This window comes from Spermophilus citellus, assembly GCF_964194105.1.
Source record: "Spermophilus citellus genome assembly, chromosome: 18".
NCBI classification, from domain to species: Eukaryota; Metazoa; Chordata; class Mammalia; order Rodentia; family Sciuridae; genus Spermophilus; species Spermophilus citellus.
Genome location: NC_138200.1, coordinates 42,448,935 through 42,461,279, shown reverse-complemented (window position 1 = coordinate 42,461,279; position 12,345 = coordinate 42,448,935). Strand labels below are relative to the sequence as shown.

Here is a 12,345-nt window from a genome sequence, read left to right as displayed (position 1 = left end):
ATAAAGTCCTAGCCAGGTACGGAGGCTCCCACCTGAAATCCCAGTGGCTCAGGAGGCTGAAGCAGGAGGATTGCAAGTTCAAAGCCAGCCTCAGCAACTCAGCGAGGTCCTAAGAAACTTAGTGAGACCCTGTCTGAAATAAATAAAATATAAAGGGCTGGGGATGTGGCTTGGTGGTTAAGCACCCCTGGGTTTGATGATTCCTTCTAGTCCAGGTTTCTTTTGAGGGTGGGTGGTAGTGGGTGAGCCTTCATCCACAGCCTCCATCAACTTCCTCAATGCCAGACACTTCCTAATTCCCACTGCGCTTGGCTTTTCTCCCACCACTTCATTGAACCACTCTCACCAAGGTCACTAACAACTTGCCAGACCCAATGGACACCTGCCAGTCTTCATCTTATCTGATACTGCAGTATCTGACTCAAATAACCACTTCCTCGTCTTCGTGCAATGCTGTCCCTCCTTGACTTTCATGATGCCGCTCTGCCTTGGATTTTCTTCCCCATCTCTCAGGTCATTCCTTCTCAGCTTCCTTCACAGGTTTTTCTTCCTAAATTATTCTGATTTCCGGAAGTCGGGTGTGTGTGCCTGTGGGGCACACTCTAGGCCTTGTTCCCCTTCTCACTCAGCCTGCCAAGGGTGCTAACTGCCACAGCTCCCACTGCCCACAAGCACCAAGGAATTCCAAATTGACTCTTCCCTGGAAGATGGGTCCAGGCAGATGCCTGCCAGGGGTCGGGGGATGATCCACAAGAAGCAGCAGAAGGACTCAATGAAGTCATTATTTTTCTCCCTAAGTCTTCCCTCTTCCTCTCTCCTGCATTCTTATATCCTGGGGAAAGATACTCCCTTCCCACCCGTGGCGCAGACCAGAAATTCTGGACTTACTCTAAATTCTCTAAAATTGATCCCCTCTTCAATGCCCTTTCAACATATCATCAAAAGAGTTCAGTTATTTCAGCCAGGCGCAGTGGCGCACACCTGTAATCCCGGTGGCTCAGGAGGCTGAAGTAGGAGGATCTCAAGTTCAAAGCCAGCCTCAGCAAAAGCGAGGTGCTAAGCAAGTCGGTGAGATCCTATGTCTAAATAAAATACAAAATAGGGCTGGGGATGTGGTTTAGTGGTCAGTGCCCCTGAGTTCAATCCCTGGTATCCACTCCTCCCAAAAGAAGTTCAGTTTTTCCATTGGCTAAATATCCCTTGAGTTTGTCTCCTTTTCCCACCCACACTGTTATGCTTTAATTTAGTTCTTGATCTCTCCCCAACCTGGATCACAAAAGTAACTTTCCATCTGGTTCCTAACTCCAGGCCTGATGCCCTCCAATCCACATAGGTAATCTTTCTAAAGAATAAACCAATCTTGCCACTCATTTTCTTAAACCTGCTGGTCTGGTGGCATCTTACTGTCCTCAGAGTAAAATCCAAAGTCCCTTAGCATAATAAATAAGACCATTCATGATCTGGTTTCTGACTCATCTTTCATCCCCTTTTCTCAACATGCCCCTCACATATTTTGCTCCAGTCAAACCAAATTATTTCACATTTCCAGAAGTGTTCTATGCAGTGACACAGCTCAGTGCTTTTGTACACGCTGGTTCTCTGCCTGGCCTAACTACCGCTGGGTTTGAAGACTCAACCTGCATTCCATTTTCTTTCCTTCCTTCCTTCCCTCTCTCCTTCCTTCCTTTCATTTTTGGTACCGGGGACTGAACTCAGGGGCACCCGACCACTGAGCTCCATCCCCAGCTCTATTTTGTATTTTATTTAGAGACAGGATCTCACTGAGTTGCTTAGCACCTTGCTTTTGCTGAGGCTGGTTTTGAACTCACAATCCTCCTGCCTTGGCCTCCAGAGCCACTAGGATTACAGGCATGTGCCACGGTACCCAGCCTGCATACCATTTTCTTTCCACTGATGTCCCTGAACTTCCTGTCTGAGAAACTGCCCTCTGTTCTCCCACAGCATTCTGCTGTTGCCCTGAGGTGTAACAGCCCTTTACCTGTAGCTCTCTAGACTGTGGGCTCCTCAAGGGCAGGGACTGAGACCTTCCTCTCTGCCTCCATGAACCATGTGAATGCCCAGCAAAGCAGGCACTCATAAATGCTCATGGGTGGATGGATCCCCTACTGTCCAGTCTTTCCCAGCTGTCTCTAAGCTGCCTTCCTCCACCAAAGCCAGGGCCTTTAGAGGCAGCTTCTCTCTGTTGCATGAAAATGGCCCACACTTCTGAGTAAGGGATGAAAAGTGATTTTAGGAGCTGTCCAGATGATTGCTAGGGAAAACTATGGTCTCCAAATCAGCATGGTATGAAATGACAACCATCACCATCCCTCTTCCAGAAGGAACCCAGGTAATCTTTCAGCCACCAACCTCACCCAAGTCTGGTGCCATCCCATTTACAAGATCTTAGGTACTATGTCCCAGACTTCCAGCTTTTCAATGCCCACACTGGTGGTGTTTGTCTAGTAAGAAGTGTTATGGGGTGACCACAGAGAGGACATAGGTTTTAGAATTATATAAATCACTATCTGAATCAGCCCTGCCATTTACTAGCTATGTGGCCTTGAGTGAACCACTTAACTTCTCTGACCCTCACTTCCTCATCTGAAAGATGGAACTGATGACTCTATTTCCTTATAGGCTGATGTGAAAAAACAATGAAGACAATGGATTAAAAATGATGAATACTAGCTGGGTGCAGTATTATATAATATACGCCTGTATTCCCAGTGGCTCCGGAGGTTGAGGCAGGAGGATCATGAGCTCAAAGCCAGCCTCAGCAATGGTGAAGTGCTAAGGAAATGAGTGAAATCCCTGTCTCTAAATAAAATACAAAATAAGGCTGAGGATATGGCTCAGTGGTCAAGTGTCCCTGAGATGATCCCTGATTTAAAAAAAAAATGATGAATACAATCTGCGGCCACTGAAAGCTTTCAATATTATTTTGGCTTGTGTAGAATCACAGGTACATTTCTGTGCACCTTCTTTCTGTTTTTTTTTTTTTTTTTTTTGGTGCTGGGGATTGAACCCAGGGCCATGTGCATGTGAGGCAAGCACTCCATCAGCTACATCCCCAGCCCCCAACTAATGTTTTTAAAGCACCTCCTTTGTGCCAGGCTCAGTGCTAAAAATGTATAAAAAGAAAATAAGTCACCATCCTTGATTTGGGGTACCAGACTAGCAAGGGATTCAAGCATATAAAAGCCTAATTAATTTACAATGTGTGATATGTATCAGTGGTCAGGGGAAGTTAAGAAACTTATCTAAGGTCACAACCTGCTTAGTGGTAGAGCCAAGATTTGCAGCTAGGCAGTCTGGTCCCAGAATCCGTGTCTTAACCACCTCTCAAATTTTTGAGAAGTATGCTATATGGCTTCTTTAAATTACCATTTCAGGAGCAGGCAAGTCAGAGTCAATTTCAAAGCATGGAAAAGCTATTCCTGTAACATATTTCTACAGAAAACCTATCTGTTGTCCAAGGCATACCTGAGAATTCTGGGTAAATTCTTGGCCATATACTTATATTTTTATATATTATTCTCCTTTATTTATTTTCATTCTATTTGTTTCTCAGATGGTTCACAAATCAAGGGAGTAAGGGACAAATTCAGGGCACTGACTATTAGCCTTGCAGGATTTTATTTTACTTTAATTTTTTGGTGCTATGAAAAGCACAATGTTTTTCCTCTTTTCTGTAAAGAAAATTAGAACTAAAGACGGCTCAGCAGATAAAAGCTGTGGGTGGTAAATACTCCCACTATTCCCCACTGCATTTCAGGCTTCTAGGTTTCTCCTGGCATTTACTGTAACTTAGAACTGAAAATACAGAAGATGCCTGGCCTGAGAAAGTCCATGGTGAAAGCTCATAATCCAGTTTAGAGATGTACAAATTGAGGCCCAAGGGGGCTAAATTATCTGCCCAAAGTCAAATTAGAGGATGAGTCAAAATTACTACAGAGTTCTCCTGATCTTCCCCTTACCAGTCTGAAAAATCTCTCAACTTTCCAGAACTTAGGTACCCAGACCCAGGCAAGTTCTTCTGCGTGCAGCCCAAGCGTGGGGGATGCCAGGGCTGTCTCCATTTCTGAGCATCCTAGAAGCCACAGAAAAACCACTTCTCTCTTACATATGTCACTGGCTTGCTCCTCCCAGTAACATCCTGTTTCTTATTAACGAGACACTTTCAGATCCTCCTCTTTGGTTTGAGAGTCTGCATGAAAAGTTTGGTTAGAGTTGGTTTTCTCAAAATGCCCCTCAGAACTATGACTTTCTTGGCTGACAAAGCTTTGTGGTTAAGGTTTCTATTCTGCAATTAGCCTTAAAAGAACTTTCAAGGGTACCTCACACCCTCTCAGGATGTAGCCATAATTGACGCTTTTGTTTAGAACCTTAAGACCCTAAAAATGAAGGGAATTCCCAATTTCATTGATCATTTAGAAGAGGAAAAGAGCTTGGGGACACATGGCCCAACTTTTTGAGGACATTGCACCCTCAGAGGGACAGAGGCAGGGCTGCTGGTTTGGACTCCTGGTCCAGGGCTCTTTGTCTTTGTAACATCACCCAGCCTCTTGGGCTGAGGCAGCTGCGCCATCAAAAATGTCACATCAGTTATGACAACACTATTTGTTATATAACTGGTGCTGCAGAGCAGGCAAGGGGAAGAAGCCATGAGCATGAACCACGGTGCCCCCCTTCTGGCTCTCGGGGTGGCTAAGTCCCACATACTTGACAAGAGAACTCCGCATGGGAAGGGCACACCCACTGATCAATCAAAGGAATAAAAACTAGAGTTAACATTTGTATAACAGTTTCCATGTTCCAGAGGTGGTTGTAAGCGCATTCCACGTGTTACTTTATTTCATGCCCACCACACCCTGTTAGGTAGCTATTTCTATTACTATTCCCACTTCATAGGAGAGGAAACTAATGCACCAGAAGTTAAGAAACTTGTTTAGGGTTGCAACCTGCTAAGTGGTAGAGCCAAGATTTGCAGCCAGGCAGCCTGGTCCCAGAATCTGTGTCTTAACCACCTCTCAAATTTTCGAGAAGTATGCTATATGGCTTCTTTAAATTACCATCTACCTATGCTTCTGAACCCCTCAGTGGGCCACTGGTCTGTCCTCTCCTTTCCCCTTGTTAATCACTGATTTGTTAGGCAGTCTCCTTTCTACCAGTGCTATGTGTGATAAAGGGAGATGGAATAAAATAAGAACAGAATACAAACTTGAACACATTCCTAGAATGAGGGTTCACCTGAGCACCTTTAAGCTTTTTTTTTTTTTTACAAAAGGGAATGGTTTAAAATCTGTATTTTCATAGAGCCATAATCTTTAATTTTTTTTATTTGCTCTACCTTTAAGTGTTTTATGAAGATGAAATCAATAGACGTGATGTGAAGTGCTCTCCTCACAGCACCTGTTTTGAAATCCATATAGTATGTACACATACACACAGATCCTGTTTTCTTTTTTCAAAATAGAAAGTTGTTCTTTGCCAGTGTCAGTTTTGGGGGTTTCCATTCAAAACGAAAATTTTTTTCCTTTGAGTTTAGAATTTTCCCCTTCACCAGCTTATTGGCTGTCTTTCAGATCAAGATGGACTCTTGCAATAAAGGTCTGACTTCTTAAGAAATGAAAATGAACACACACTGGGAGACAGGGAATCAAGTTCCTGCAATCCAGATGGGCTGATCACTGGTCAGAAAAATAGGTAGGACCTTATTCTATTTATATTCACTCTCCACTGACTGGCATTCACTGTGAGCAGGTGAAAAACATGAGTGATCTTGTCTTATCTTTAACAGATGTGGCATCCTAAGAAGCACAACATGATCTTGGATTCCATGTGCTAAAACCAACAAAACATCACTCTAATATTTGGCATTGTAAATCTTATTCAGCTCCCCACATACAAAAGAGAAATTCTAGATTCTTATCAGCCATGTCAATCCACGTGAAACTTCATCCATTTAATCTAATTGGCAACAACCCTTTCCACAGCATAAAGATTTCATTTTAGAATCCAATGGGTAACTGAGGTTCAAGAAATGCACAGCTGACTGGTGAGGAGATCAGGTGGACTGTTCACTACTCTTCTGGCAGGAAGATCTGCTGGTATTTACAGCTCAGTGAACAGAAAGGAGGGAGAGAGCATCATCCATCAGCAAAGGAGAACTCATCTGCTACTTGATCTGACATTCTGTTCGGCTCACGCTGTCTCCAGAGAGCAAGGTGCATCCATTTGAATAAACATGGAGACAGGAGAAAGGGAGGGAGGCAAACCAGCCAACAAGATGACTGCAGAAATAACAAGTCCACAATCTAGAAGAGTGGCTCTCGGTGGAATGCTAACTCAAGATGGGACCCTTCGGGCATGTGTCAGAAACACCCTTTGAGATGGTTCCACTTTCAGAGTCATGGCTGCAAGTTGCCATTTACCTCCACTAATGCCTGCCACTTGGCAGGTGCTGATCAGCAATGTGATAAATAATACAGGATTGCCTGAATCCAAACCAAAGAGGAGACATCCTAATTACAAAGTCAGGGTAGTTGGGAGGAGAAAACTGAAAACCACCAACTTTTTGATAGAAGGTGTTTTTTTTTCCTGACAGGGTGGGGTCTGTCTTTCTAACCACATCCCACTTGTAAAGGCTATAGAGGATTTGTATGAGCAATCATGTCTTCATCAGGAAAATCTGTTAGAAGGGTTTAAAACAGCACTGAGCAGGTACCTTGCAAATGAACACACAACTGAGATGCTCCATTTTACTGTGTCCATTTAGGTAAAGCCTGGCAGCCAGCAAGCCCTGCCTCATCACCACCTCGGAAACCTCTGTTTAATGCTCCAGAGGCAGATAGCCTGAACTCAGCATCCCAGCAAACTCAGCATCTCGAATGAGGGCAAACTGTGGTGCCCACAGCAACTGCACAGTTCATTTCGCATTTTCATCACGTTCACAGTCTAAGCAGTTGCCATTATCGGTTCAGAACAGGGAACTCGCTTAAAGTGATATTTTATTGATTCTATACCTCATAAAATATGATTCTTGAAGCAATTTCTTTGTAAGCGTTTGTAAATTCAATAAAATGGACACATCCTTTAAAAAGTTGTATTAGTCTGAGTAACTTAAGAGCCTTGTTGATTAGCTGCAAAACACAGGCAAGGCCACAACCCCTTAAAATAAGCAAAATTATTTAAAATGCCATGCAGGAAAAAAAAAGTCACCGATTATTCACAGTACGTGTAAACTATATTTGTGCTGTATCAATTATCATTGTTTATTTCTCAGTACTGAAACGTTTTGGACTGACACAGAGCTCCCAAATGCTAACTCACAATACACAAAGGAAAATAATGTTCAAGTAGAATTTTTAATAATGAAAAAGCACTGAGAATCAGCCTTCTAAAAATGACAATTTAATCTGTGGCATCTCTTAAGCAGATGCAAGTTTCCTTTTGTGACATGTATCAAGCAGAAAAAATTTCAAAGGTCAGTCTCCCTGCAATGTTCCTGGGCTGATGATGGTATCGACACTTTGTTCTAAGCAGCGTCTGCCAGCCAGTCTTTATCATTTAACTTCAGTTACTGCAGACATATTTGGAAGTCTACTCCTTCTTCTAATCAGCATACTATAACACAGATGAGGACACAGGCTGAACAGAAGCCCTCTTTGCTCTTCTGGAAATGCTGAGTAAAAGGGTCCGGCACTGTCTGAATATCAATATTCTTCTTCAACCCAATGGGCTGTACTACTAAACTCCAATCCCCATTAGGCAATCCCACAGAGGACTCCTTAACTGCCTAATTTCATCTGCCCAGGTGAAATAACACAGCATCCTAATTAACTTATACACATGGCCTGATAGATCGGTCACCAATCATATCCCATTGGGAAGTGGGAAACTGCTTTCTGGAAATGCCACCTAGATTTTCAGGCTGGGCCCCACCCAGAAAGTACAATTCTCCTGACTCAAAGTGACTCTCACTCAAGTGATGATCTCTAAAACCATCTCTGCAAATGAGACTCAAAAGAATTTGTCACTAGGATACAGTGACACCAATCCCACATTTTGTGGTTAATAAAACAATCTGCATCCAGTTTGGCTCAAGGCCCTGATCTGATTTATTTCAAGCCAAGCTGCAGGGCTCACAGGAAAAACTGCCATTCATGAATGCTTCAGGAGGCTAGGGTCCCTTGTGGCAAAATTTACATGGCCAGACACCTTTCTGATGGACCTTTTGGGCAAACCTAGTCTATTTCCTAAAGAGAGATGGTATGTAGTGCTTTAAAATTTTTGTTTTAGCTACAAAAATCTCAGTTTTGCATGACATTTTTCTCCAAAAAGGTGTTCTATGGGAGATAAGAAAAGAGAAAATCTAGGATAAAGAGATAGAGGAAAAAATAAATGTCCTGACTTCTGATTTAATTGTCTCAACACCAAACACTTCATTTCCTCCCTCTTGTGTTACCAAATATGAGACACATAGGACTTTCCCCAGAAAGCCTATATATTGCCTTCATTTAAAATTTCCTGCCCCAGTACATAATTAGGAATTTTCATTCTAAAGTGGCACACCTATCTCCTCAGAGAGCTAAGCTCTCTTTGAGTAAAAAAGGCAAGATACCCTTTGGGGGACTCAGTATGTATTTTTAAACTTCTTATTAAATCAACCTAATTTATGGGGCATGCTCAGGAAACGCAGATAAAGTGTTGCTTTGGTAAATGCAAAGTTAATTTGCAGACTAAACTGTCCCCCTCCTACCTTTCCCTCCCCGGTTTCCGAATGCGTTCGGCTCCCTCCGAAGTGGCTCGGTTCTCTCCGCCAAGCCCAGGCTCGGCTCCGAACACTACCGAGTTCCTCCGAGCCCCGCGCCCAGGCCGAGCCGAGAAGAGCCGAACGTCTCCGAGCTGAGTCCCATCGACTTTTCCGGCCTCGGCTGGGCGCTGTCCACCACTCACAACGCCTGAAACCTCACCCAGCTTCGGTGGCTGGGGCTTCTACCGGGTTCCCAGCCTGCCACTGCAGATTATAGACTTCTGAAGTTTTGAAACGTCCCCCCCTAGGGAGAAGGGGGTGGCGGGTTGCATTTCCCGACTTGCAAGGGCTCCAGGCAGATGCAACTTGCACCTTGTTGCAAAGAGCAATTCCCCAGGCCCCGCCTCTCCATCCATTTGGGTTGCAAGACCTCCAGAGACGCCCCAGGCCAAATTACCGGGTGGCTCACAAGGGTGCGGCAGCGGCGAGCCGAGCCAGGGGGCCTCTGCGAAAGAAGGCCCCAGGGAGCTCTCGAACAAAAATAAGAACACGCCAAGCAGAGGGGGGAAATTGTCTCTGAGTCGCTACTCCCTGCCATCATGGCGCCTCCTGGATCCCGCTTGTCATGCCTGTTACACATGCAAGATTTTTTTGCTTCTTGGTTCTGAAACCGCAAGCATGCTTCGTCTCCCACCCACCTTCCCACGAAAAGGGTTTTTATTTTCCATTGTTTTCCTGCGGGATGCAATTACTTCGGCTATTCTGTCAAGTTGAAAAATAATCATTTTTGTTTACTGCACAGCAACCTCTAATTAGGAACTGTGTGTGCACGAAGGTGTCACAGCAAAGCGACGTGGAATCCTCGCTAAACAGTCTTAACGAACTCCTCCGTCCTGAACTGACAGGCCAACGGAAGCAGCAGGACCCGGAGGCCCCGAAGGCGCGCACCCCTTCCCTGCTGGCCACCCCCTCCCCAAGCAAAACTGCTTGTGGTCTCACCAGGAACTGCCAAGAGGATGGGGCAAGAAGCCAGCCTGCGAGTGGGAAGGAGGGGCGAGGCTCTTTATTGAGAAAGTGTGGAAGGGAAGGAATATCCCATTTTGCTTTAATTTTCAACCATCACTCAAATCCACCCCCAGTTAATTAGGAGGGGAAACTGATATCTACGGCAGAAGGGGGCGGCGGCAAGTGGGGCCTGAAATCCGCAATGTGGGTAAATTACATGGAACACGGCCTATGCAGAGTGTAAATAAATACATTGATAAAGGTCACGGAGCGAGCGAAAATTGCCCGTGTCAGGAAAGCAAATGTTGGAAGAGTCGGGAGAAGGGCCTGGGGCGACAAGGGGCAACGGGCATTCAGTCCTACAGCCATCCTCTGTACCCCTTCCATCTCAGCCTTGGATACAGCTGTGCCTGTCACATCCGCTTGGAAACCCACCCCTTCCCCTAGCACACGCCCCCTCCCCTAACCCTGGTCCTCTTTTTTTTTTGGGGGGGGGGTGTAAAAACCACAGCCTCCAATTCAGCACCAAATCCATGAACAGCAGACATTTGATCCTCCACCCCAGTCTAAGGCTGGATTCCCTCCATGTTTTAGCCAAGTTCAAAATCACTGCCCCGGGAGAAGAACGGAGGGAAGTGGGGTTATGGACCAGCGGGGAGGGAGGCAGGAGAAGGAGGAGAAACAGGCAGAGACAGAAATGGAGGCAGCAAAACACACGAAATACTCCACGAGCAAGAGTAATGATCATAATCATGCCAATAGTGTGATGTTCTGATCAATATGGCGGACACCGTCATTCATACAACTACAGACGCTCCCCTTCCCTCCCCCCCAAAAACACCCACCCCAGGAGTTGGGGTGGAGGACCCAGAACCAACGTAGGAAGTGGGGGTGGGGAGGAGAAGCCAGGTCTGTGTGTGTGTGTGTGTGTGTGTGTGTGTACGAATTTAAAAAACCAGGCCTGGAGAGCAATGTGGAGTGAGCAAGGTAATAAAAACGATTTTTAAAAATCATTCTTTAAAAAAGTACAGATCCCAATGCCACAGGGACTTACTTCATCTGCTTCACAATGGTGCTTTTTCCTGATTCTCCAGCCCCTGTTGGGACATAGACAGGGGGAAAAACTGGTGAGTGTCAGTTTAGGGGAACGGGGAGGGGGGGTTAAGGCATGCGAGGGGGTGGGAGATCCTGGGCACATGGTAGTGCCAACTCGGTGACCAGGTCTCCCGGGGTACAAGTGTGGTGGGGGAGTTGGCGGCGGGGGTGCGTTGTGGCCGGGGTCGGGGATGGGGGTGGCAGCCGTGGTCCTTACCCAGCAGGAGTAATTTCACATCTTTGGCGGCGCTGATGCCATCCTCTTTGAGGTTTTTCTCAATCGCCTTGCTCCGCTCGAGGGCGGCTCTCTCTTCTGCGCTCAGAGTACATCCCATGGTGGCCCCTTCCCTGCCACAGCCCGCACGACTAGGCTGGCACGGCTCCCCGGCTCGACGCGCCCCCCACCCCCCCAAAGAGCAGAGCCTGGGCTCAAAGGGGGAAAAATCACGATATCTTCTCCTTGGCCGGGATCAAAAATGTCGGAAGACCAGAAACCCCCCAAAAGACAGCCGCTAACAAGATTCCAGCAGCGGAGACTCCGGGCAGCGGGTGGGAGTCTGGGGGAGTCGAGGCCGAGGGTGGCCGGGTCTGGGGCTCCGAAGCCGAGGAAAGAGGCGCCCGCGGGCCAAGGAGGCGCGGGCTGCAGGCACTGAGGCTTGTGCACGACCCAAAATAAATAAAATAAGAGTCGAGGTTGGATCCGCAGCCGGAGCCGGCGGAGGGTGGGGTGGGGGGCAGGGTGGGTCCTTCTGCCGCGGCTGCCGGAGGAGGAGGAGGAGGAGGCGGAGGAGGAGGAGGTGGAGGCGGCGGCGGCGGCGGCGCGGGGTGTGGAGGGAGTGAGTTAGGGGGTGCTGCTAGTGCATGTGCATCGCCGGTCCTCAGCCGTCGGTGCGTCCGCGGCGCCTTCGCCGACCCCCGCGCGCTGGGCAGGGCTGGGCAAGGGGCCGGGCCGGGGGGTTGGTCTCTAGCGGGAGGCGGCGTCGCTGTCTCCCAGGGCTCGCATCGCTCGGTGGAGCCTAAGGGAGAGAGAGGGAGAGCGCGAAGGAGCCGCGGGCAGCGGGGAGCTCAAGGGAGAGGGGGAGAGAGAGAGAGAGAGAGGAAGAGAGAGAGAAAGAGAGAGGAGAAGCAGGGAGGGAGGGGAAAAAAAAGGGAGAGCGATCGAGCGCGCGCGCACTCCCGAGCCGCGGGGGAGGGGGCGAGCGCAGCGCGCGAGTGCGCCAGCGGCTCTGCGCACCCGGCTCCGCGAGCCGCCTGCTGACGTCAGCAGAGCCGCGCGCCGGGCCCCCGGGACAGCGCGGGCGGGGGTTGGGGGAGGGCACGCGCTCCGGAGCCCGCTACTGCTGGCGGAGGCGCGCGCGCGCGCGCCTTGCCTCCCCCTCCCCCCTCGCCTTCCTGGCCGCGGTGGGCGCGTGCGGGCTGGCGAGGGCGGGGCCTGGGGCCGGGCGCGCGCCGGGGCGCCCCACCCCGCCCCACCCGGCCCGCGCCGG

At 48.0% G+C, this 12,345-nt stretch overlaps 1 protein-coding gene across 2 annotated transcripts in view; it reads right to left on the bottom strand.

Annotated features, from left to right (window-relative positions):
• Nucleotides 1-12,092, bottom strand: part of GNAO1 (G protein subunit alpha o1) — a 156,196-nt gene extending 144,104 nt beyond the window's left edge. For both annotated transcript variants that reach the window (XM_081273367.1, XM_081273368.1), the window contains exons 1-2: nt 11,076-12,092; nt 10,818-10,860 (exon numbers count right to left, since the gene is read on the bottom strand). In XM_081273367.1, the coding sequence (XP_081129493.1) occupies nt 10,818-10,860; nt 11,076-11,193 (161 nt within the window). In that variant the 5' untranslated portion in view covers nt 11,194-12,092. The remainder of the gene's footprint in view (nt 1-10,817; nt 10,861-11,075) is intronic.
• Between the last annotated feature and the right edge of the window lie 253 nt (nt 12,093-12,345).